The sequence below is a fragment of the Vanessa tameamea genome, chromosome 17 (genome assembly GCF_037043105.1).
Source record: "Vanessa tameamea isolate UH-Manoa-2023 chromosome 17, ilVanTame1 primary haplotype, whole genome shotgun sequence".
Lineage (NCBI taxonomy): Eukaryota > Metazoa > Arthropoda > Insecta > Lepidoptera > Nymphalidae > Vanessa > Vanessa tameamea.
In genome coordinates, this window is record NC_087325.1 from 12,114,336 (window position 1) to 12,141,397 (window position 27,062).

Below are 27,062 nucleotides of genomic sequence, written 5' to 3' on the forward strand. Positions count from 1 at the left end.
CGACGAATACAAAACTAAAACTATTCAACAACAATTGATTCAAATAAATCACTTGCCTCTATTTTTAACGTATTTTTAGTCAATTTTGAAACTAAAGGCAGATGGAGCGCGCGCAATATAATAGTGAAGCAACAAAGGCGAATACAAACTCCCGGCACTAGATTCCCCTAGCCAGTTGATAGTAATAGTCGTTTCGTACCACTGAGAATTCGTATTCGCTTTTGCTTCACTATATTTTTATTCAGCGCGCTCCATACGATTTATGTTTTATAATAATCTAAACCAAATAATTTAGCTATATTGTATTTAGTAATATGTATACGTATGTCAATATATCTGATGCATATGTAACGAACTACACGTTTACTTGGGTACGTTTGTGTAAACTGACTTGAACTTGCAGGACGCGATCATTGCATTTGAAACTAATAGCGACATCTCTTACGACTACGGTAAACTATCTGATTCGCTGGAAACTATTATAGCACTGAATAATATGTTATATCTTAGGTATTTAGATAAGTTGTAAGTAACTCGCAAATATTATAAAATACTAGAAAAAAAAGTAGGAATGTCATCTCTAACATAAAACAAACATGAATAGTACGAAGGTACTTTGTATTCTATGTGAGGCGCTTAAATAGACTGCATTGTTTTCTATCGTTTAAAGACACGACTGATGTTTGCGATGACTATCGCTAAAGCTATCGATGAAAACATTTCACAATCTTTACTCTAAAACAATTCCCATCCCTAATTACATCTTAAGCAATACCTAAAGTAGTTCCCTGAGACGAAGCAGAACTCCCCATAAATCCTCAGAGGGAGGGAGGGGGCGCGCATTCGGTAATATTCCTCAGTGATGGACGACTTCCCGTTCTAAGTTCTCGGCTCCATTAGTATATGTCTTCGGAACACGCCTCTGTTGCAGTCTTACCCGACTGCCGAGGCAGAAAGATGAGTCATTGTTCTCACTTATTGTCGTTTATGTCTAATCGTTATATTCGTTGAATGCGAGATGTTTATGTAGAAGAATTAGCACAAGCGGTGCGAACATTCACGTTTGTGTCAGATATCGTGTTGTCTTTATTTCGACGGCAACACGATCGTTATTAATGAAAACTTTAAAACTTAAAACTAGTCGATTAAACAAGCGACAGGTCTCGAATCACACGGCTCTGCGAAATCAAATAAGGGTGCACATAAAAAATGTATATTTAATAGTTTACATATAGTAACTGCCTATAATGGCGCCGCGCGCGCCAGTAAAGCTTCGGTACTCGGCATGATTTTTTCCGATTCCATTCCGTTTTTAATAATCATTGTCACATTTATGATAATTTACACAAATACGAATCTAACTGTTACCTATTCGTCTATAAAGCTGAAATGAAACTATAGTATTGTGTATGTATTCTGTTCTCGTGGCGTTGTTAAGAGATAAGACGCCAGTCACGACCAAATTACTACACTATGTAATACTTACAAACGATTGACAGACGCTGCCAGCGTAATGTAACGATATTTTTTCGCTATATTCCAGGATAACAGTTCGTTTGAAGGAGAAGGTTTGGAGCTTATTCCACCACGCTGCTCCGTGTTGGTTTGGATACACGTGTGACAGAATTTCATCCATCACATACCGGTTTCTTACGATATTTTCCTTCACGGCAGAGTACGAGATAAATTATTATACACTCTTATTACGCACATAACAACTCAGCAGTACTAGCGCGGGTTCGAACCCGCATTCTTCGGTTAAGAAGCCTTTGGGCCATTTCGGCTCTTGTGTGTACGTGTCCCCCTTTCAAATTCCGTCGTCGATCGATGAACGTAAAATCTGCGACACGGAAACTCAAATACACGGATACGGACAACTGCATTTATTTCCGGTTAAATTAAATATAGGGGACCAATAGAGAGTTAGTATGTAAACTGTGCATCCGAACCGGGTTCAAATCCGAGTAAGCAGAATAGTTTTGAAACCCAAATATTTCACTTCTGTTACCCGACACGGGGTTAATAATTCTTTTGTACAACAACGTATATCTATACTTTCACAATAAGATCACAGAGAGCGTTTAGTAATGTTCGAATGTAAAATTAACAAAAATATTTTTTAGAAAAATAAATATAAATACAAATACACATTTAATGAACAATTATTGAAAAAAACTCGCAGAATACTTTTGCGTCTTTTTACTTTTGCAGGTGAGGTTTTTATATCCGAACTGGCAAAAATAATTCAACTAGAAATTGGTGATGGAAAAAATATCCAGCTTTCCAAGTGAACCAGAGTAATGTATAATGGCTAATGTGAATACTTATTACAATTAACAAAATCGTAAACATTTCGTTCTCTTTTTCTTATGTCAAATCAATTTTGATAGAAAGAGAGGCATCGGTGTCCGACTACATACTCGCTAAATAATCTTAATAAGTAGGACCTTTATATTCGAATTTAAAGCAGTTACTGCTATATTTTATATATATCGTATAAATATTCTACAGATAAATATAAGTAGTTTGCATTTACTGTGTACATTATTATTATCAATCGTAAAATTGTGTATCGACATCCGACACCACTCCGAACCCTCCTTTGCGCAAACTTGTCAGACGCAGTCACGGCTCCTCTAACATCTTGCGATAGAACCGAAACGTACGTAACATTGTGTGCGGAATTCATTCTTATATCACACACATAAGGGCTACTATTGTGAATCTGTAACCTTGTATACTAAGGGTGCGTAGTGAATCATTTTAATAGTTTACAGAGCTCTGTTTTTAACGCGTTGGGGTATTGACGTTGACGTTACCAAATAAAAATCCCATTTTTATAGTACATCTCGTGGACATTAGAAATTTCAAGAAATCTGCTCCTTCTTAAAACCAGCGTTATTAATAAAATAACGAACATTTGGAAGATTCAAACTTCCCTTTTCTTGAGCATTTAGAGGTGAAATTCCAAACACAACACGACTGACCTTTATTTATTCATAAGAATCCCAAACATTAATGATTCTAACAAACATAAGTAACCTTCAAGCAACATTTTAATATTCATCCCCTATTTAACCGCCTTAAAATGTGCTATTTTTTAAATCCTATCGTCTTAATTACGTTTCAAAATGGTGTTCTTATTTTTATCATTTGATGTTAGTCAATCATTCAGTAGTTAAGTATTATTAAGTAGTAGGATTTAAGTATTTATGTTGTTCACGGGTACGACATCTCAATCGCCTGTTAACTTTAATCTACAGAATACAATCGCCATTTTAACAGATATTGTAAAGAAAATTTGTCAAAGCACTCATCGAGTTACGTTTTACAGGACGACAGCCGGGCCAGGCAGATGATTGACTTACCATTTAAATACTTTCTGCAAACTGCTCCAGGCAACTCTTCCAAAATTTGTTTTTTTTAGAGATCAATGAGTTATTTTATTGGTAGTATAAAAAGATGAGACTGCAACTTATATTTTAACAATTGGGTCATATATTCTCTTAATCATTTTTAGCTTTTCGTCACTTCAACTTTTAGTATCAGTTACACTTTAATTTTTATAATTATGTTTGTTTTATAATTGACTAATCGTATTCGTACTCAATGGATTTCTGAGCTAAAAAACTAGACAAGAGGTCTTGCATGAGACAAAAATAACACGAAACATATAAAATAGATTTATTTCTTAAAAGACCTTTTAACATATATTTAATTAGTTATTGACTAACAATAATCTTAGGAACTTGCATAAGCCACGCCAGTGAATCTGTCTCACAAGCGAACACCGGGAAACACCCGTCGAATCGTATCAACAATACAATGTCTTACAACAGTATCAGTTATTGGGAAGAATGTATCCGTCCTCTACTATCGGCTTAACGTCTTTGTCGTCTCCCATAACATGACCCGAGTTGGATAAATTCAGCACATTCGCTTGGTGTGGATAATCCTGTATTGGCTGGTCGCTGTCTTCCTCGTCCAGCAGCTCGTGTAGGAAATTTAAACATTTTCTCTTAAATCGTCTCTGCTTCTTGGCTGGTAATTCTAAGTAATCACTGTGGATACCTCGGAAGAATTGAAAAAAGGATGTGTTTTCATCTGGGGAGAATGCCGTTGAGCTGGAGCTGTCTTCATTATGCGTCGAAGGCGGTTTGTGTTCCAAGCCGGGTGACTGTGACGTAGTATTCAGCGCGAACCACGGACTGTGGATGAATGGTTTTACATCGACTGATTCCGAAGTGGTCGACTCGTTGAGATCCATTTCGAGTAACGTCGGCGCGTACGCCGTGTAAGGTGTAGATCTCCTGAAATAAAACAGTTTAAATTAAACGTCATTGTAAATTTTAGAAATATAAACAGGATATGAAACTTTAGAATCGTAAATATGTGGACCACTTTTCACTTATTATTTAAAGGGCCTTGTTTTAATGTAAATAGTTTTAATAAAAATAATATTATTCCGGTGAAAATAGACATTTACCCTCGTATATATTTCCAAAAAGCTGTAAATTGGCAAGAGCGTTAGGCATACCATTATAATGAAATAAGGAGAAATCCCCATCAAGCCCACGTGTGCAAAAAACATGTATGCAAGGTCAAAGTTCACATATACGGATGTTTTGTTTTTTAGCGAAACTGTAAATCCTATGATGAAAATAGCTCAGATAAAAATTAATGCACAATTTCTAGCAAATGGCAATTCTACAATTTACTAAAGTTATGCTCCTCGTAATATGCATATATTTTTGTGTTGCCTGCCTGCAAAAAATTCTACTGCACCACTATGATTAACACTTACAGTCGTTACCAAAAGATGGAGCGCGTCTCCAAGAAGGTTTTAGTATGTGTTACATGGCAAATAACGTCTACCGATGGTTTTCCTTGGATTCTTTATTTTATCTTATATATGAAATATGTTATATAATAGATAAAAGTAACCTATGTTCTTTTCCAGCCTTTAATATGTCTTTGCAAATTTTCATTCAAATTCGTTCAGCGGTTCTAGTTTGATTGAGTATTTATAATATATTATTAAGATACGATATTTTGTATATATATATAAATATATAACTAATAAAACTAACATGATAGTTTTAGCTGTAAAATATTCTAAATTCGAACGAGTGATCTAAACAACTATCAGTTCAGGGTCATCCTGATGAGTACCTCGCCGATACTCTCCATTCCATGTTTCCTTATAAAAAAACTATAACGCTTTTATTTGGTTGTTTGAACGCACTATTTTCAGGATTCATCAGTCTGATTTGAAAACTTATTTCTGTGTTAGATAACCGATATATTAGAAAAGGTAATTCGCTTATATAACATCACCCTACGAATAAAAGGGGGGGGGGAGATACATTTAAGGCAGATACTAGCACTGAACTAGCACTACTTGCGACTGGGAACACTACTATTAAACCCTCGCGAAGGCATCTTTAAGCTGAAATGGTCTACAAATTGTGGTCAGATTCCAAGCTGAGTCAAATAGATAGTCTCACATGTCGGTCGCCATGTGCTCGCGCAGGAACTCCAGCTCGTCTGCGAGATACCAGCGCGACACCATGCGCCCCTTGCTGGTGCAGGCGCCGTGCATCTCGTTCCGCAGGTGGCGGGAGTACGAGTTTCTGATGTGTGACCATTTCCTTCGCACGTCTGCTACTACGAACCAAAGTATAAGCATTATAATATTTATGTTTTATTTTTAGAAACATATATTTATTTCTTATTTACAAACTATGTACTACACATTAAAACTATAATAATCCATAAAGAAAGTTCAGGCCCCCTGTGGACGAGTAATCTAGACCTAGAGAGTTTAAATCAGATGCTAACATAAACTAGATGCAATGATCACATCTGAACACATCTCGTACTTTAACGGTAATATTGTGTCTACTTTGTCATACTTTTCCTTTAGTGAGAATTCTAAAGTATTATTGGACAGCTTATTTCAATGCAATAAAACTGAACTCAATGTCAAAGTGATCTATCGCAGCTCCGAATTTTGTAATGTTATAAATCTGATCGAGATGTAACTTCAGTTTTTGAAAAATCCTTAGCTGACATTCCATCTTCTATACAAGCGTCACTAGTCTCCTAACTACTTCTTACTTACATTGAAAATTGTGCGCAAATACGAAATATGTCATAAAACCGAATTGGTTTTTAATTTATAGCCAATATTCTTCAGGTGTATTATAATTACCGGTGTACATCATCCTCCTGCCCTTATCCCAACTCTACTTGGGGTCGGCGCAGCATGTCTTCTTCTTCCATACTTCTCTGTCGGACGTCATCTCACTAGTAACATTCTTTCTAACCATATCGTCTTTCACACAATCCATCCATCGTTTCTTGGGTCTTCCCCTACCTCTATATCCATCCACATCCATTTTCAAAACCTTTCTCACAACATGGTCCTCATTCCTCCGCATAACATGCCCATACCAAGACAGCCGGTTTCCGGATAGCTTCTCGGTTACCGGTGCCACTTTCAAACTTCCTCTTATGTACTCATTCCTTACTCTATCCATTCGCGTAACACCACACATTCCTCTCAGCATTCTCATCTCCGCCACATGCAATTGTCTTTCAGTTATCCCTTTTATAGCCCAACACTCTGATCCATATAGAACAGCAGGTCTGACCATGGTCTTATAGATCTTCCCCTTAAGTTTAAGGGAAATACGGGGGTCACAAATTGTTCCCGTAACCTGCCGCCATTTCATCCACCCTGTGTTAATCCTATGCTTCACCGTTCGATCTATTTCGCCATCGCCTTGAATGAGTGAACCGAGATACCGGAAGTCGGAGCAGACTGGAAGGGCCACGCCATCAAGCGCTATGGCTTCAGGACCGGAGAGACCGCCGAAATCACAGAACATGTATTCAGTCTTCGTTCTACTGATTTTCAAGCCAACATTCTCCAGTTTCTGTTGCCAATCCTCCAATCTGCTCTGGATCTCAGGTCCATCTTCACTAACCAGTACAATGTCGTCGGCAAAAAGCATGCACCAGGGTGCCTCCTCCTGTATGTCCGCCGTTAGAGCGTCCATAATTAGCAGGAAGAGGTAAGGACTTAGAGCCGACCCTTGGTGCAACCCTACAGCCACACTGAACTGGTCGGTGTTGCCGGCAGACGATCGGACGTAGGTACAGGATCCCCTGTACATAGCACGGACTAACTCCACATACTTCCCAGGCAAACCTTTCTCTTTCAATGCCCACCATAACACTTCACGAGGCACCCTATCATAGGCTTTCTCAAGATCAATGAACACCATGTGCAGGTTCTTGTGAGCACGTCTGTACTTCTCGCACAATTGGCGGAGTGCAAAAATAGCGTCCATTGTCCCTCGACCTGACATAAACCCCAACTGATTTTGGGTAATTTCACTCTCTTCTCGCAATCTTCTCTCTATTACCTTCTCCCATACTTTCATAGTATGTGACATGAGCTTTATCCCTCTATAGTTGTTGCAATCCTGTACATCCCCTTTATTTTTGAAGATGGGCACTAGCGAACTATTGCACCATTCTTGAGGGATGGTTTCTTCATGCAACAACTTATTGAAGAATAAAGTCAACCACATACATCCGTCAGTCTTTAACACCTTCCATACTTCAACTGGTATGTCATCTGGACCCAAAGCCATCCCATTTTTCATGCTTTTGACTGCTGTAATTATCTCTTCCATGCTTATATCTCTTACTAATCCCTTATTTACTTGTGCCTCTTGGAGAATACCATTCCAGTCATTCTCTTTATTCATAAGCCTTTCAAAATAAATCTTCCATCGCTCTTTTATTTCCTCATCTCTACATAACACCTTACCCGCCTCATCTTTCATGCATTTGATATGTGTTATATCTCTCGATCGTCTTTCTCTCTCTTTCGTAATTCGGTAGAGTTCCTTCTGGCCTCTAGGGCTGTTCAGTGAGTTGTACAACTTCTCTTGTGCCTTGGCTCTGGCCACTGCTACCGCCTTCTTTGCTCTTCTCTTAAATTCCTTGTAAACTTCCTTTTTTTCATCTTTTAAACTTGTATTCACATTTTTTACAACCTGCCATTCTTTAAATGCCACTTTCTTCTCTTTCAGTACATTTTGCACTTCTTTATTCCACCACCATGTATCCCTATCTGTCAGACCTTTTCCTTTCGACTCTCCAAACACGTCTTTTGCGACCTTCCTTATGTGCCTGGCCATCTCATTCCAACATTCATCTACCGATTTCTCTTCCATATCATTCATTTCTATCATTTTCTCCACTATATGGTTCCTAAATCTACTAGCACATTCATCATTCTCTAACATACGCCATCTTGTCTTTGGAGGGGGCCGTGTTTGGCTGTTTCTGGGGGAGACACTTAATTTAACCTCCATTACCACAAGCCTATGTTGGGCGACTAATGCTTCGCCTGGCAGCACTTTACAGTTTTTGACACAGCATAGACTCCTCCGCCTCACTAGGAAGTAGTCTATCTGTGTCGCGTGGTGGCCACTCTTGTAGGTTATTAGGTGTTCCTCTTTTTTCTTAAACCACGTGTTTGTTATAGCCAGGTCGAAGGCACAGGCAGCTTGTAAAAGTGCCTCGCCATCAGCGTTCCGATTTCCTAATCCCCACCCACCATGCACTCTCTCATATCCATCACTCTCTCTTCCTACATGGCCATTAAAATCACCACCCACGTAGACTTCCTCGCTATCCTGTAAATTCATCAACAGGCAATCAAAGTCTTCCCAAAACTTTTCTTTCACGCTCTCCTCACAGCCTGACTGTGGCGCATACACACTTACTAAATTCAGTGTCATGCCGTCCACAATCAGTTTAATCGCTATCAGTCTATCATTCACTCTTTTTACATCCACCACGCATTCTTTCAACCTACTATCTAAAACTATACCCACGCCATTTCTTTTGCCATCACTTCCACAATAGAATAATTTATATCCTTCTCCTATTTCCCTAGCCCTTGCACCCTTCCACTTTGTCTCTTGCAGGCACGCTGCATTTATCCGTCGCCTTTTTAAAACATCTGCTAGCTCTCTTCCTCTTCCAGACATCGTTCCTACATTCCAACTTGCACACCTCAATCTTAACTCTCTCACACTTCGAGCTCGCTTCTTACGTCGCACCCGCCCGTTCCGGTGCGACAACCCTTGTCCATTTCCCACAGGAGCCGGGTGCTGCCCCTGCGCGTCGCCTGTGGGGTACGCCCTAGCCCTATCACTCGTATGGTTTTTACTGTCCATGCTGCTAAGAGTTCTGGCTTAAATATTACGGTCGGCCGCCTGCCTGACACCAACCCTCCTTGGGAATGCTGTCGTGGTGGTTTACCCGCCACCGTGCGGGTAGCCCAAAGTGCAGGTGATATGCAGTGGGCCTTAAATACCCTTAGTCGCCTCTTACGACACCCACGGGTAGAGTTGGGGAGGTCCTATTCTAATCCGGGACCATCACGGAATATATGTACATATATACCAATATATATAGCTTCAATATTGACTAGAGACAATTGAATTTAGTATGTGTGTCTCAAATCTAACAACCGAATTTTAAAACTGTTCTAATCGAAATATTGCCAGCACTATTGGCGCTACTGCTAAAAAAATATGAGTATCCTCTTGTTCAAAATTGTATTTTAAAATTAAATTAATTTTTAATTTTTTTTATTTAATTTTTTAATTGTACTAAAACTATCAAATAAACAGTTTCTGTGTCTATCAAATTGTCTATTTTCACGTGAAAGTCGCCGCTATGTACCTACTGTAGTTCTTACGTCAACAGACGACCGGAGTGGACTTTGAGTGTGGAGATTATTCCAAGTCCATGCGAACGAACTCGAGAGAGCAATCGTTTGATAACAATCATTAGCTATAATTATATTGAAGTCGTTTTAATGCACGTGTATATCAGCAGCCTCAAACAAAACCAATCAATATCGAGGAAAGTAAAATGCTGGTGACTATCGCTAGATTCGCGTACTCGCAAAAAGTACTATTACATATTAACTGCGGGCCGCATGTGTGTGTGCACAAGGTACAAATTTCACAGCGATTGTTTAATTTAAGCTCTAATAGTACACTGGCTGGTTAGCAATTTCAATTACGCAGGTTGGAACTTGGTTATCGTGTTCACGTAACGATAACGGCATTACTCTTAAATAAAAGAGAAATTATAAAATACGAATAATAAAATTCAGTTGTAAACAAGCATGAATATTTTTTGTAAATATTGAGATCTCATTCTTAGACAAGACTTTAATTCGTCGGTGGCTGCTGTATCAACCATTAGACTTCGAGGTCTCAGCCCCTTGTCTAACCGAATGAAAATAAACATACATCGAGTTTTTCTGTTTTCTGCCAAGTAATTCTCAATACCAGTCCAGCCAGTACTGCCCATGCAGTGAGATTCTGTAAGAATTCACTTCGTATCTGTCTTGTGAAATGTTGACAGCCTACTTATACGCGCGTGAAACGCGATTTTGATACGCGTATCATATACATTTTATACTGACTATAGTCAATGTCGCTTATCACATTGTGACATTTGACGCTCGTGTCTTGCGATGAGTTTAGAGTTTGTTCTTACAGAAGACGTATACTGAACTTGAGTTTGCTGTCACATCGGGTTATGAAACTAAAATAGTACAAGGGCACAGCGCACACTTGAGCACTATTATGTCTCATTTGGTAATCAAGTCGGGGATACAATTTTGTTGTTAAGAATAAAAGGTAGTAGATTTGATTACAGAAGAGCCGGGAGATAGGTACATACTTCGCATTCAGTAAAATACATTGCTAATATGTTATGTAAATTAATAGTATGACGTATTAATATTCGATTTAATATAATTAATCGAAGTAAATTTAAACTTGTAGCATTAATATATGCAATTTGAATATTTCATGTGATATAGATATAATTACAATGTTTATTTGCAAATAATTAATAACTTATCAATAAAGTATAATAGTCCGTGTCGAAGAGTAACGGTCTTGGTCCTTGCCGATTTTCTTTTGTTTGTCTTTTAGTAAAATCCATATACACATATATAGGTATACCGAACCGGAAAAAAGTATTCTTTATAAAAGCATACTTTAAAATTATTTTTTTATAAAAAGATATATAAAACTCTCTATCTAGAACTTTCAATGATATTAAAATAGGTACGTAAGAGTGCAACGTATATATCTACGGGAGTTTGTAAACATAGTATGCGAATGTTATATGACATGCACGTCCGCCCGGCGCAGGCTCGGTGGGCAGGCAGCGGTGAGCGGCGTTATTTACATATGTGATACGTACTAGGATGAACTGCATGACGCGAGCAGGGTTTCGTAGTTCGTATAATTAACTTATAGTTCAAAACGTGAACTGAGTTTGAGTTACTATTTTCGGATTCTTCCATATAAAACTATATTTTATAAACTCAAAAACTCAAACTCAAATTCCTTTATTCAATATAGAAGCATTACACTTACTTATTGATAGTCAAATTAAACACTATCACCGGTTCGGAAAAGGAAACACCCTGACCTGAGAAGAACCGGCGAAAGAAACTCAGCGCGTCTTTTTTTTTGTCAAACTAGTTAAATACATATATTAAATATGAATAGATATAGCCAGGAGGCGATCGTATATATTAAATAAACTCTCAAATTATAGCTTACAATACAATAATACTATATTTTTATTCAAATAATACCCAAATGTTGAAAGAATCGAACCCGTCACGCTTCGTATGCGAACGCGATGCGGTTTAATGCAAGCGGACGCCTCATTAATTTTATTAGCATCGCGAGCGTAATGCGCACATATAATGGCATGGCTGTTTTATCGGAATCCAAAACAACGCAACACTACGATACGTTTATCGTCCCATAAAATTTAATTCAGAATACAAATTTTAATGCGTACGTATATTGATACGAGTTATCGGGGCAACGTGGCAAGGGTACGAGTGAGATTACCGCTCCAGCCCATCAGCACGGCGACGTCGTCCCACAGGTTCTTCACCTGCGTGTAGTAGCTCGCCACCGGCATGTTGTTCCGCGCATACAGCAGCCTCCGCTCGCGCACCAAGCGGATCAGCTTGCGGTCGTCGGCCTGGCTCGAGTCCACCATGCGCCCCACCGCCGTCGCCCCCGCGCCCGCGACCTCGGCCTTCACCTTCACACACCCCCCGCCTTCCTCCCCGCTCACGACCATCTGCGGCATCCTTACTCTTTGACGCTTCTCCCTTTCCATGTTAGAGTTTCGAACACCTTACAACATTTAGGCCATGAGTGAGTCGCGTTGGCGCCGCACGAAAATCATACACCGCACTCGAAATAGTCGACGCAAAACTTTAGATACAATTTATCGCGATTAGAGACACGTCACTTCGCAACGAGAGCGCGGAACAAACACGGCAACGCGCATAACGGCAAACAGACACGCGCAACGAGAAGCAAGCTGACAAACATGGTCGTCTCGCTCGCACGCGGCCTGCGCGCACGAGAGAGAGCGGTGCAGTCATGGAGACACGTGAAAAAGCAAGAGCGCAGACGCTCCGTCCGGCTTCGGGCAGCCACTTTTATAAATTCCACATCGTCGGGTATCGATTCGCCTCGGACGAGTAAAGCAGACTCATTTTTTCACCGCTTTTTTATTTTCAGTAGTTGTTTTATAAACGTCGTGTAACGTATTTTTAACGGATAGTCGCTGTTCAGTACGAACAACTTATCTCCATAATATGTAATACGAAGTAGTATTATTTTCGAATGACCTATTTTTATCTAGAAATTCACAGTAAGAAGTATTATCTTATCGTTATTCAGATCATTTTATAAATATGTGTATAATATTTTCATGTCATGGAACTAACAAAATGACCTAATTATGTAGAAATTTAAATCTCTTATATTGTAAATGATTTAGTTGAGTACTAACTTAGTTAGATAACTCATTAATTTTGAAAATGAATCCGCCTGATTTTGAAATTAATAATTATTATGAAGGATCTCAACACTGGGCCAACGCGTTAACTCTGATAGGTTTGAACTATTATTAGACGTCACAGAATCGATATCTCGTAGTCGAGACATACGAGCGCACGCGGAGCCGCTCGAGCTTGACTTGACAAACCAGAATTTTTATTTAATCACAACTTGTAGTATTAAGACGGACACATGATGTATGAGTCACTCAGTGTATGCACCTGTGTCTTATATTGTTATATGTGCATTTATTTTTTATTATATTTATTTTTGAAATATGTATTACTCACTACGACTTCATATTTGACAGAATATCATCATAGACCTTTTGCCTGAAAAACGTCACGGCAACTTTTATTATTGTCGTATAGATAAGTCGCAGTTGAGTAACACTTTTATGTTTTAAAACATTGACAAATATCTGGCAAATGGATTACCTGATGGTGAATGATCTGCAACGCCCATAGACATTGACCGGTGGGAACTTAAACGTTATGTCCCTTGTATCTGTAGTTACACGGGCTCACTCACCCTTCAAATCGGAACACAACGATACAAAGTATTTCTGATGAGTGGGTGGTACCTACCCAGAGGGACTTGCACAAAGCCTTAACACCAAATAATTGTAACATTATCAACTTAAAAAAAAAGAGACATGCACTTATGTACGCTTAAGAAATTATACTTCTTCGATACAATTAATAAATAGTTTTTAATTGGATGTAAATAATTTATTACTATATATATATATATATACATATAGCCAAGCCAAGTATATATAAATTATTTAATCTCACTGAATTCGACCTCCATTGTTTTTATAGGGGATAAAGTTGACGACGCACTTTGAGCATGTTTATTCCCTCCACAGTGAGTTACGGGAAAGCCTAGGATTTAGTGCAATTCTTTTTTAGTGTCGCCGTGAACGGTATGCCTTATGGAGCAGTAAAACTAAATTACAGCGCCCGCAGCCCGCCCGGAGAGATGTTTACCGAAATAATAATATTAACCTACGGATACGGAAGCAGAATGTTCACATGCGCTCATATTCGTAGGCGCAGCGGCTTGGAATATTATAAATAAATAACAAATTAAATCAAGACATGTTTGTTCTTAGTATTACAAAGTAAACATTTATAAAGTAATTTTTATACAAATATCAGTTGCATCTGAAATATATTCCTCAGTCCCGAACTCGATACGTTGAACGGATACCGATGCAAACGACTTAGTCGATCCGCCGACATCTTTGAAAGTTAAAAAAAGTCGTGTGCTAAGTTTCTTTTGATATATGAAAGTCTACATAACGAGCTCATCCCTGCGTCTCGAGGTCATTCCAGGCAATGCTACGGTAAGTTTGGCCAGAGGAAGTGAAGGACATGGCTAACTCATTATTTTAACGCGTAACGCCACGCTTTACACGTTCGTCATCCGGCGGACCCTCGCAGATTAATTGAATAGATACCTGTCGCGAGCTCCGTTATCATTTTATTAATATCCGCTCCAAGTCGCGCGTTATGGCCGTTTTACGGCAGTTTTTAAAAAGCTCTTAACTTTACAACATTCTCAAAACTTAGGCGATAAATTCGCACTTCCATAAAAGGCACCGAGTAAACTCGGAGGGTGGCGGGTGAGAGGGGCGCAGGGCCGGGAGGGACATAGTAAAACTGAACTTCCGCCCGGAATGCAGGAATCAGCTTTTTATCGTAAATTGGCATCATTTTTACGAGCGCGGCGCTCATCCTCAGGATTGGCAAATTTGAATTTGGAGCATAATTTTAGAGCGCGGGACGTCCCCTGGTGGCATACAAATGGCTCGTTTTAATTGCCCCTCGAACGTGAGACCGGGGAGCTCGCCCGCGTACTCATTATGCATATGTCACACACTCGCTCTCCCGGCGAGAGGATTACCCTTCTCGGATTATGAGAGTGCCATTTATTATTCCTAATTTCGAGTTTATTACTAAAAGAAATGTATTTAATTCAAAACATAAAGAAACGAGTCACAATGGATAAGAATAATGAGAGCGTAGGAGTTTCGTTGAGTGTCATAAGTATCGTTTCAAACGGTGCGCGGTGGTGGCAAATAAGTGCTATTACAAATAACATCTGCACGCTTCAGCCGCTCGCGTGAGCACCGAGCCAAGCGCGAGAGACGAACCCTTGCCGCCAGCCTGCGCGAGCTGTCGACGGTCGACGCTATTGTGCCGAGAGCACATGTCACGCCGGCACCGTGACAGCGGGTGCCGTTAAACACATCGGACAAAGTAAAGGGTACCCACCGGGGCTAACGTGTAGCTAGGTCGAATTCTCACCCGAACCCAAAACGACAATGCAACAATACAAAACGCATAATCGATAAATCATTTCACAATTGCCACCCGACAGCATTTGTCCAATAATACTAATTGTATTTATACGGCCGACATAATTACGAAATGAAAAATTGTTGCTACTCCGCACCGGCCCTGACGTCATCTGGCTCTGAGAGGAGGCGAGAAAATTCATAACAAAAAGGCTCGACAGTCGACGCGGATGACAAACGACACCGCGAATGCTGAATTATATGCCCCGGAATACCGTCAACTCATTCACGGAAACTTTCGCTCTCCTGAACATGTTTCTACGCGTCGCCCACATAAACGTGTTTCTGGCGAATAAGACATTATATTAGTTCAGTCACTAGCGGCGCTAATCGTACCTTGTATGCACATATTTTTTATTGGTAATATCAAACCGGACGGTTTGTAAAACGTGTTAAAGTAGAGAACCAGAGTGAATAGGTACATAAGATCTTATTAAGTAATCCATATTATAGACAATAAATAATAGAGGAGGTTTGAGGTTTTAGATTATATGTTACATAACTTGACGCTACGGTCCCATGAATCAGGTGGCTATAGCTGAATTTGAACGCGGGTGAACCACGGGCTCAGCTAGTACAAAATATTCATGGAAGTGGTTAAGTCAGGAAGCATTATATGACCTCGGTAATCGTTTACCGATAAAGTGTCTTTAACTTGAGAACGGTAAAAGGGGTTGGTGGTGCTTAATACGGCCGGTGATTACTCCGAGGGCGCTGTCGACATTCGACAGCCGACTTTACGTGCGAGTAATGATCTCGCGATGACTTGCTGCGCGTTCTCACGCCTGGCTTGAAGCCCTTAGAGTAATTCACTGATGGAGACGAGAAAAAGTCGATAATATTTTTCATGGAAGCTGTGTACGGCTCACAGCGATAGGCCACCTCTAACAAATGGTCTCAATATCTACGCTTCTGCACACGTCGCATCCGTTCTATGTCATCGCGATTATACCATGTGACATCTTAGATTTTGCGTTTTGTAAATCAGACGATAGGAGTATGTCTCCGTCAACAAGTGCCGTTATGATTATTTCGTATTTATTAACATATTATTAGGATAGCGAAAAACTTATCCGTCGATAACAAATACAATCGTTAAATAATATAATTCCTCTAATTTGTTTATATATAAATGGCCACTAGCTCAGTGTAAAAAATGGTATATGCGTTCCTGCTTAACAAGACGTACGATGAAACAGAAAAATATATTACTTCTATAACCTAATTTCAACTGACCCATACTTACACGCACGCACACGCACGCACACGCACATACAGTAACACACTACATCATAAATCATACCTCTTAATTATTACCTATTTTAATTTAATTAATAATTTACCTATAAACATTTTACATAAGATACGTTTTGTAATACCCAGGCGATAGATCTCTAATGTATTTTAATTATTTCAACTTTTGGAGAGAGAACTGATTATCCTTAACACAGGCTATTTAATTTAGCCTAGCTAGGATAGCCAGTACTTGACCTGTTTTTCTTTTGGTGACCATATTATATTACACATTAAGTCTTTACTCATAGTGCAATCATGTAATAGTTTTATAGATGTTTTTTGTGTGAAATATACAGTAATTCATAATTTCAACGATATAATACATAATCTTTCATTATAAAAAATTGCCAATGCTAATAAAACAATATTTATACAATGAACCAAGACGGCAGAGGAAGGCTTATAACAGCAGAACATGAGCGAGTTACATTTTGTTTAGAGACTTGATACGTTATGTCAGGATATTTTAAGAATTATTTCCATTTCTTTATTACTTTATTATATTTTAAGATTAGGCAATATACAAAGGGTACAACTCTTTCTAGCACAAGAAACTGCCTCTTGGGCTGTGAAAACAAGTATTAATTATTTGAATTGCATTAAGCTTAATTGTAGGCTTAACATTCAGTGGCAAATTTATAATAATGATTATTAATATTGTGTTATGAATATCTTTATACATTTAATATTATTATCAGTAGGCTACGCTTCAAACCTGTCCGTGAGATAGAACACACAAAATTAGTGTAAACCAAATATTTTGCAAATTTGTAACTCGTGACGCACTTACAACCAATTTTTTTTATGGGATTATGATACCAATAAAACCATAATAAGAACCACCACCTTAACGAACTGTCATGTTATCTCATACAGAATATGCTAAAATAACTATTTCATTTAATACTAGTTGTCGCCCGTGGCTTCGCTCACGTTTTAGGGGTTGGTTGTCATGTGTTAGGTAAAAAAGTAGCCTATGTCTTCCTTGGAGTTCAAGTTTGCTTCCTACCAAATTTCATCAAATTCGGTAGGAAGCAAACAGGCAGGCAGGCAGGCAGGCAGGCAGGCAGGCAGGCAGGCAGGCAGGCAGGCAGGCAGGCAGGCAGGCAGGCAGGCAGGCAGGCAGGCAGGCAGGCAGGCAGGCAGGCAGGCAGGCAGGCAGGCAGGCAGGCAGGCAGGCAGGCAGGCAGGCAGGCAGGCAGGCAGGCAGGCAGGCAGGCAGGCAGGCAGGCAGGCAGGCAGGCAGGCAGGCAGGCAGGCAGGCAGGCAGGCAGGCAGGCAGGCAGGCAGGCAGGCAGGCAGGCAGGCAGGCAGGCAGGCAGGCAGGCAGGCAGGCAGGCAGGCAGGCAGGCAGGCAGGCAGGCAGGCAGGCAGGCAGGCAGGCAGGCAGGCAGGCAGGCAGGCAGGCAGGCAGGCAGGCAGGCAGGCAGGCAGGCAGGCAGGCAGGCAGGCAGGCAGGCAGGCAGGCAGGCAGGCAGGCAGGCAGGCAGGCAGGCAGGCAGGCAGGCAGGCAGGCAGGCAGGCAGGCAGGCAGGCAGGCAGGCAGGCAGGCAGGCAGGCAGGCAGGCAGGCAGGCAGGCAGGCAGGCAGGCAGGCAGGCAGGCAGGCAGGCAGGCAGGCAGGCAGGCAGGCAGGCAGGCAGGCAGGCAGGCAGGCAGGCAGGCAGGCAGGCAGGCAGGCAGGCAGGCAGGCAGGCAGGCAGGCAGGCAGGCAGGCAGGCAGGCAGGCAGGCAGGCAGGCAGGCAGGCAGGCAGGCAGGCAGGCAGGCAGGCAGGCAGGCAGGCAGGCAGGCAGGCAGGCAGGCAGGCAGGCAGGCAGGCAGGCAGGCAGGCAGGCAGGCAGGCAGGCAGGCAGGCAGGCAGGCAGGCAGGCAGGCAGGCAGGCAGGCAGGCAGGCAGGCAGGCAGGCAGGCAGGCAGGCAGGCAGGCAGGCAGGCAGGCAGGCAGGCAGGCAGGCAGGCAGGCAGGCAGGCAGGCAGGCAGGCAGGCAGGCAGGCAGGCAGGCAGGCAGGCAGGCAGGCAGGCAGGCAGGCAGGCAGGCAGGCAGGCAGGCAGGCAGGCAGGCAGGCAGGCAGGCAGGCAGGCAGGCAGGCAGGCAGGCAGGCAGGCAGGCAGGCAGGCAGGCAGGCAGGCAGGCAGGCAGGCAGGCAGGCAGGCAGGCAGGCAGGCAGGCAGGCAGGCAGGCAGGCAGGCAGGCAGGCAGGCAGGCAGGCAGGCAGGCAGGCAGGCAGGCAGGCAGGCAGGCAGGCAGGCAGGCAGGCAGGCAGGCAGGCAGGCAGGCAGGCAGGCAGGCAGGCAGGCAGGCAGGCAGGCAGGCAGGCAGGCAGGCAGGCAGGCAGGCAGGCAGGCAGGCAGGCAGGCAGGCAGGCAGGCAGGCAGGCAGGCAGGCAGGCAGGCAGGCAGGCAGGCAGGCAGGCAGGCAGGCAGGCAGGCAGGCAGGCAGGCAGGCAGGCAGGCAGGCAGGCAGGCAGGCAGGCAGGCAGGCAGGCAGGCAGGCAGGCAGACAGACAGACAGACAGACAGACAGACAGACAGACAGACAGACAGACAGACAGACAGACAGACAGACAGACAGACAGACAGACAGACAGACAGACAGACAGACAGACAGACAGACAGACAGACAGACAGACAGACAGACAGACAGACAGACAGACAGACAGACAGACAGACAGACAGACAGACAGACAGACAGACAGACAGACAGACAGACAGACAGACAGACAGACAGACAGACAGACAGACAGACAGACAGACAGACAGACAGACAGACAGACAGACAGACAGACAGACAGACAGACAGACAGACAGACAGACAGACAGACAGACAGACAGACAGACAGACAGACAGACAGACAGACAGACAGACAGACAGACAGACAGACAGACAGACAGACAGACAGACAGACAGACAGACAGACAGACAGACAGACAGACAGACAGACAGACAGACAGACAGACAGACAGACAGACAGACAGACAGACAGACAGACAGACAGACAGACAGACAGACAGACAGACAGACAGACAGACAGACAGACAGACAGACAGACAGACAGACAGACAGACAGACAGACAGACAGACAGACAGACAGACAGACAGACAGACAGACAGACAGACAGACAGACAGACAGACAGACAGACAGACAGACAGACAGACAGACAGACAGACAGACAGACAGACAGACAGACAGACAGACAGACAGACAGACAGACAGACAGACAGACAGACAGACAGACAGACAGACAGACAGACAGACAGACAGACAGACAGACAGACAGACAGACAGACAGACAGACAGACAGACAGACAGACAGACAGACAGACAGACAGACAGACAGACAGACAGAGTTACTTTCTCATTTATAATATTAGTACAGATATAGATACGTGTAGAACCAATTACATTAGCAACTTTTACAAGGATGGCGAAGCATAATATACTTTATTGTAAGGTTAATTAGCCAAGATATTATATTATGATGTATTTATTTAATACTATGTAATATATACACTAATAAGTTTCAAATTCATAAATTATAACTGGCCATAGTTGTCTTTTATTATTATATATGTATATAAAATATATTCAAGTATATTCAAGTATGTAGGCTATGCGATACGACGCTTCGTCTTTTTTCCTCAACGTTTTTTTAAAACGACGTAGTTGAAATAAAAAGTAAACGGTTTTATTCATTCTATATAAGTACTACTTATATTTAACTGCGCATACAATTATTTGAACTAAAATTATCGAAAAGTGGACGCGCGCCCAACTAACTTTACAGGACGTTAGTATAAAACTAATAAATAACTCAAATTAGTTAAAAAAACATGTCTGCATTTTTATACATTACATTAGCAACCTGTAAATTTCCCACTGCTGGGTTAAGGGCTCCTCTCCCTTTGAGAAGAAGGTTTGGAGCATATACCACCACGCTGCTCTGATGCGGGTTGGTGGAATACATATGTGGCAGAATTTCATTGAAATTAGATACATACAGGCTTCCTCACGATGTTTTCACCTCACCGCCGAGCACGAGAAGATTTATAAATACAAATTAAGCACATGAAAATTCAGTGGTGCCTGCCTGGGTTTAAACCCGAAATCATTGGTTAAGATGCACGCGTTCTAACCACTGGGCCATCTCGGCTCCATGTCTGCATATCTGGCACAATAAGCAAAGAACGCAGATTAAATCATTTGTCATGTTATATGGCAAATTAAAAAAATGGATAAAAAACTTATATCGATGTCATTCCAACAAACATGTCTTTCCTGAAAGCGCTTTCGATGCATATATTGGAAACAAACAAACACATCTTAGCAACTTAAATCAACCAATACGGTTATGCCGTCTCGTAATAAAGAACATAAAAAGTAAAAAGTAAATCACAAGAGTCTCTTTTATTTGAAGTCCAATAAATCTCCCGACTTATTTTAATACAAAACCCTTAATCCATTTTCTCATTTAAGATCACCTCCGAAAATAGTGGCTGCGCCGCTCCGGGTGCAACTCTATCCTGATTTATGGAGCAATTAAGGAACTCGCAACCAATTTTTTCTCTTTCCGTTTGCGAGCGCCCGTTGATTATTACTTACCATCATAAAAATAAAACAACGGACCCGCTCGGCCTCTCCGCGTCTCCTTCTACAGTTCGAGGCATCCGTTAGCGCTAAACGATTCAAAGTAATTCAAAAGCAGGACTTAATTAAATATATAAGTGACCGCCTTCGACGTCTCCCGTCTCCGGCTCCCTTTATATTTTCTGAACTTGGTTAATAAAGCCTCTGAATGTATAGACATTAATTATTTTTATAAAAGTATTAAGTATTACTTATGAAGTATGATGACGATGACGGTGACGACGTTTTTATCGCGTCACGACTGATGCAGTCTGCAATTTTTTTCTATCGAAGAAAGGCCGGAAACTAAAAAGTGTGTCGTTCCGATTCTGCGAAGCCCGGTATTCCTGTGCACCCACGCACACCACCGAAGCGAACATAAATGTTTCCTTTGAATGAAAACAGCTGTTGCCTCTACAGGGAACTCTCAACGGTTGTATCTTTGACATAGTTCCGAGTAATAAGGGTGTTAATAGCGTGAAGAAACAGCCCTTGCGATCAGCTGATCGTGTTGCGTGACGCAGGCGCAGTTTACGAGCGCGTGACGTAAACAGGATACAGGCTAGTCAAAGGCGGCGTCGTCGGCGCGGGCGCAGGACGGAGTCCTATTTATTATTATGGCTACCTGCCACGTTCGCTATTATTATATATCCGTCCGCTTCGTACCTGACTAATATTAGACTGCCTGTCAATACATAAAAATCCCTTAATAGTTCCTTTGTTACCAAACAGTTACAAGTGCGAGCCTTTTCGAAGTGTGTTTTTAAAGTAAAACACCACAAAGGAATAAGTTAATTCTCATTTCAACAACATAATAACAATAATATAAGCACGTATACCGCGCTCACTATTCTATTGGTAAATGTGAGGGAATAGTCGTTTGTTTTATAAATTGGTCATTAAAAGTTCATCATCTAAATTCTAAAACAATTCCTCCCCTTTGTCTGTACATACGGGAGCTGGCCTCGTTATGACAACAATTGAAACGTACTTTACCTTCAGCTCGTAACTCATATTCTCTTTGTAAGTAAATATTAGCGATGAGAGCACAGTTCGAAAGAGCAAGCGAAATCCGATCTCGAAACCATTAAGATATTACATTTACATTGCCCAATGACCTTCGTGAATCGGTCTCTGTTCGAGTATCACCAACCGACGGACGACCTTACCGCATTTAAAGTAACAGAAGATTAGGCAAGAATACAGACGTGCAGAGACTGTTTGATGATTGAGCGCATACCTAGCCTGTTTTACTCCCCCACTGAGAAATCTTTCATATTATTTTGCTTTGGTTATATTTTCGAACAAGACTTCTATACTATGTATAAAGTATTTCTTTGAGATAATAATGACTTTTAAGCAAATAAGGTAACTTAAAAAACTTAATCTAAGGATTTTCTTTTAGAGTGTTATTGACTATTTAAAAGGAACAAACACTCCAAAGAATCTTTACTATGGCTACATGTTAATTTAAGATATTTAGACGAACCGATTGATAATAAAATGAGTTACTACGGCAGTACTTTTTCTCACTGACTGCACTTTCCCGCTCTCTCATCAAACTTATTTAATCAGAGATTATCTGTTTTATATAATATAATGAGTAATCATTTATAAATACAGCTTTTACAAGGGTGGTGTCACTTTGTACATTTTCTGGTCACATATTGTGATTGATCGCACTGCTAATAAAAATAAACTTGCCCTAAAGGCACTACACGCAGCGCAGAGTATATTGCTCGATACCAGTGCGTGCCGTGGTTTTTAAATAATTACTTTGCAATAATAAGAAAACAATCATTTTAAGTTTTCGGGTTCTGTAAAATAAGACGACGGTCTATTTTATATGAAGTTTTTATTATATTTTATTGGAAGTCAATGTCATGTTTGTATAAAAATAAAAATTACACACATTCCAGTTTTCCCTTAGCTATGATATAAACTTAACCTAACCGTTATACTCGCAAGGAAGTAAATCAGTCGATCGATGTTCTAGAAGATACTGTGATAGAATTTCTGTTTGTGTAACGGCGGTCGGCGCTACCGGTGGACGCGCTGCAACCAGTGTCACTGCCGCGAGCAGAACATCAGAACATCAAAACATTTTAATGAAGATCAAGCGTACGGTATATTTTTGTCATGTATCAGAAACTCAGAATTTCTGTCTATTTATGTAAACTTCACGCGTGAACCACGCCAGTGCTAACTTATACCCTGTGTCAACAGGAAGGCTACATTTTACACTAGGAAGTAAAGGAGCCTCAACAGCCAAATATTTGGGGGCGCATACTATTTAAGAGTACTTATAATAAGTGATTAGACAATCTCACAAAACCACTAGTCGTCAACGACCTATCCACACTGGACGTTTTCATTGTAAGCGTATACTATCTGGTCACGTAGCTTCCCTAATTCTATCGTACATATGTATATACAGCCGACTGAGTCGGGCCTTAATTAACAATAACAATACTGCTCAATGGTAAACGGAACACCGATGACGTCGCGCCCCATACTCGCACCCACTAGTATGTCCAAACGAAAGCGAAATGGCTCCCGGTCGCGAATCTACGAAGGATAGGCGTCGGAGGAGGCGTAGCGTGCGTAGTTGGCGTAGTGTGCGTAGTAGAGGTAGAGCGCGGCGCGGGCGGCGGCTCAGGAGGGCTTCCGGTCTTCGTCGTCCGCCTCGCCCGCCTCTCCGCCCTCGCCAGCCTCGCTGCTGGACGAGCTTCCGGCGCCTCGCGCCCACAGGCTGGCGTAGCTCTGTTGCTCTGCGATAAGCGCCTCCTCCGCCTCGATCACCGCGTCGAAGAGCGTCTTCTTGATCTTGATCTGTACCGGGTAGGGGAAGCGCTTCGTCGACTGGCACATGCTGTTGAAGAAGATGTCGAGTGGGTCCGGCACGGTCGGCGGCAGGCGATCCCGTTTCCGCTCCTGGTAGTGCGCGTCGGTAAACTGCCGTTTACTCTGCGCCTTGCAGAGGTAGTCTAACTTTCTGTCGATGACGGTGAGACGCTCGACGCTTTTGCGCTTGGGCGAGGACTCTGGTTCCGAATCGGAGTCGTCAGTCGAATGCGCGTCACCGTTGTGCGCATGCGCGGACGAGTCCTGCGCCGGCGGGGGCGCGTACTGCGGCGACTCCGCTGGCTTCTTGCGCACGCTCATGTGCGGCTGCAGGAACTGCATGAGTCCCATGTACTTCCAGGGGTAGACTTTCTTAGCGGGGTTGCCAGGGTCCTTGGCCAACATCTCACTCTGTCGCTTTAGCGCATCGCGATAGCTGTCACGGAGCTTCTTCCATTTCAGTTTTACTTCTTTCACTATAAAAGAAACAAGGATTCAAATATAGATTATATATATATATATATATATATATATATATATTTGTAATGAGTAGTTTAGAAGACACACAAGACAAACATTCTGTCCGTCAAGCCCGCGTGTTCGCTGTACATTTGAAACCGATATCTATGTAAATAATTATAATAAGCCAACAATAATTTCACTTTCGTTACTAAACAGCAATAAATATTAAGACGGCGGACGGGAAGAAGAATACTGATATACGATAATGATGTCCTTAACGAAGGGCCCGCGCGGAACTGCACCGGCAGCCGCTGGGAGAAGCAGCCGCGACGCGTGTGGTCACGGAGCACAATGTTATATTTTGTGGGTTATATTTATTGCTAAAGTCAGACCCGAGTCGGTATTAGAAGTAAAAAATGACAATGATACTTTACAAATTGGACACGGTTTTCGGTTTTATGTATGGTTATTGGTATAGGATTCTTTTTTTTGAAAAGATACAATTTCTTATGTAAAGGATTACATGAGAAATACGTTAGTTATAAAACTATTAATACAAAGTACGAAGCAAGATTGGGACTTGACAATAATTAAGATTATTCGTTAGAAGTACAATTTCAAATTGTCGTGTACAATTTCAAATTGTCGTGAGTGTAGGAAAAATATATTAAATGATATGTTATATATCATCTATGATATCAAAACAGACGTTGTTCGAAAGGAGAATTAGTTCCAAATTCAAGACATAAACACATACATATGTATATTTGTAAAACTTATTTAGTATTTTATTTATTTCAAAATAAGTAAGTAGGTACGCACATTATTTTGACATAATTTAATTAGTGTCGAGGCGCCACACTCACTACAGCTCGGAGTCTAAAATTAAAATAAATATCGCAAATGTGAAAATTATTGTAAACATAATTAAATATACTGTTGTAATCAATTAACGCAATTATATATGCACAGCACACGCGTGCGAGTAAACGTTACCTATACAAATCACATTAATTTATATTCTCTGTGAGTATTCTCAAAAGTATTATTTACCGTAATGAAAACTATAGGTAAGTATTTACCCGGCATATTATTTAGAAAGCGGCTATGCTATAAAAAGCAACAAATCTAATTAGTTGATACAACGCGATTACAATGAATGCAGCCGGCAGCCGGCAACCGGCAGCGTCGCACCGCGACCGCGCCGCCACCGACGCCGCCGGGGGCCGGGCCGGCGGGGCGCGGCGGGGCGCGGCGGGGCGGGCAGGGGGGCGCCGCACGCCGGTCGGCGCGGCACTGCGCGAGGCACGCCACCGAACGACGCTCTCACCTGACGACAGATCCGTCTCCTTCATCACCTCCGCCCAGGCAGCGTCCTTCAGCTCTTGGTCGCGATACTCGATGGCGGTCGTGTTCCACAGGCAGGGGTACTTGCGCACGGTCTCTATGAAGTGCTCCATCTCCATGGCGCGGCGCGTGGCGAAGCGGCGAGGCGGCGGCGGCGGACTCCGGGCGCGGACTGAGCGGGGCCGCTGGGCCCGAGCGGGCGCGGCCGCCGCTGCCGGCCCCTCCGCCGACCCGCGCCGCGCGCCGCCTCACTGCCTCTGCCTCGACCCCGCAGCCCGGCGCCCGGCGCCCGGCGGCCGGTTCGCGGTTCGCTCGAGTCGCATACCAGCAGACGACGCTTCTTCGCGGTCCTTTATTTCATTTTGCGATACCGGACGCGAATAATTTATTTTGAATCAAAGAGGAGAATAAAAGATGCGATGTACAAGTACATACGTAACAGACCTCAGCGGAACGCAAATTCGCACTCGCACTCACGCGACGGACGCACGCGTTCCTGGCTTCGTTACTGTCATTGCATTACATCGATCACGTCGATTGGATCGCATTCAGTGAAAACACCGAACTCGACATGCGAGCCGCTTACAATGACAGGAGACGCCGAACCCCCGGTGGACACGACGGTAGAAGCGTCACGCAGCGACGCTTCCTATTATCCTGTTTGTCTTATTATGTTAATCTATTGCTGGCCTAAATTATTTTATTAATAATATATTTATATAAATTAATACTACATTTAAATAAAACAACATAGCAATATAAAACCACAATGCGCTCGAAATAATAATAAAATACGAGTGGGTATACTTACTACACAGTACCTACATGCGCAAATAACATGAGTACCCTACGAGTACTCCATATCAGTAGAACGCATATTTCCGACCACGTTACACCGGCCGGTACATATGCATGTATTGTGGTGTGATATCTCACTAGGTGTGCATTAAACATGTTTATCAGTCTGATAAAATAATTAATCACCATTTAATTTATCATTTAACAGTAAAAATAAGAACTGAAATTAATTAATACGGTTAAATCGGTACTTACGATGTCATTGAATAAGAACGTTGTATTTGGGGAAAAAAGGCTTAAAACAAATGTGTATAACAATGTCAGTTAAAA

The 27,062-nt window shown here is 42.0% G+C and overlaps 2 protein-coding genes across 3 annotated transcripts; both read right to left on the reverse strand.

Annotated features, from left to right (window-relative positions):
• Positions 1-3,667: 3,667 nt before the first annotated feature.
• On the reverse strand, positions 3,668-12,719 carry LOC113404366 (uncharacterized). Its single transcript, XM_026645236.2, has 3 exons — positions 11,985-12,719; positions 5,508-5,667; positions 3,668-4,310 (listed from the first exon to the last, which is right to left on the reverse strand). Exons 1-3 carry the CDS (start codon positions 12,259-12,261, stop codon positions 3,842-3,844), a joined length of 906 nt encoding a protein of 301 aa, XP_026501021.1. The 5' UTR covers positions 12,262-12,719; the 3' UTR covers positions 3,668-3,841.
• A 10,400-nt stretch (positions 12,720-23,119) lies between these two features.
• Positions 23,120-26,386, reverse strand: LOC113404363 (uncharacterized). Of its 2 annotated transcripts, none has more exons than XM_026645234.2 (2): positions 25,918-26,386; positions 23,120-24,601 (listed from the first exon to the last, which is right to left on the reverse strand). In XM_026645234.2, exons 1-2 carry the CDS (start codon positions 26,051-26,053, stop codon positions 23,937-23,939), a joined length of 801 nt encoding a protein of 266 aa, XP_026501019.2. In that variant the 5' UTR covers positions 26,054-26,386; the 3' UTR covers positions 23,120-23,936. The 2 variants fall into 2 exon arrangements, with proteins under 2 accessions (XP_026501019.2, XP_026501020.2); XM_026645235.2 differs by lacking the exon at positions 25,918-26,386 and adding an exon at positions 25,670-25,781.
• Between the last annotated feature and the right edge of the window lie 676 nt (positions 26,387-27,062).

Excerpts from the sequence above, each read along its gene's own strand:
- LOC113404366 (XM_026645236.2), bottom strand. The coding sequence starts at position 12,261 with ATGGAAAGGGAGAAGCGTCAAAGAGTAAGGATGCCGCAGATGGTCGTG. Across the intron at positions 5,668-11,984 it reads CGTGCTGATGGGCTGGAGCG|TAGCAGACGTGCGAAGGAAA; the intron begins GTAATCTCACTC and ends TTTGGTTCGTAG. Across the intron at positions 4,311-5,507 it reads GAGCACATGGCGACCGACAT|GAGATCTACACCTTACACGG; the intron begins GTGAGACTATCT and ends GTTTTATTTCAG.
- LOC113404363 (XM_026645234.2), bottom strand. The coding sequence starts at position 26,053 with ATGGAGATGGAGCACTTCATAGAGACCGTGCGCAAGTACCCCTGCCTG. Across the intron at positions 24,602-25,917 it reads GGAGACGGATCTGTCGTCAG|TGAAAGAAGTAAAACTGAAA; the intron begins GTGAGAGCGTCG and ends TTTCTTTTATAG.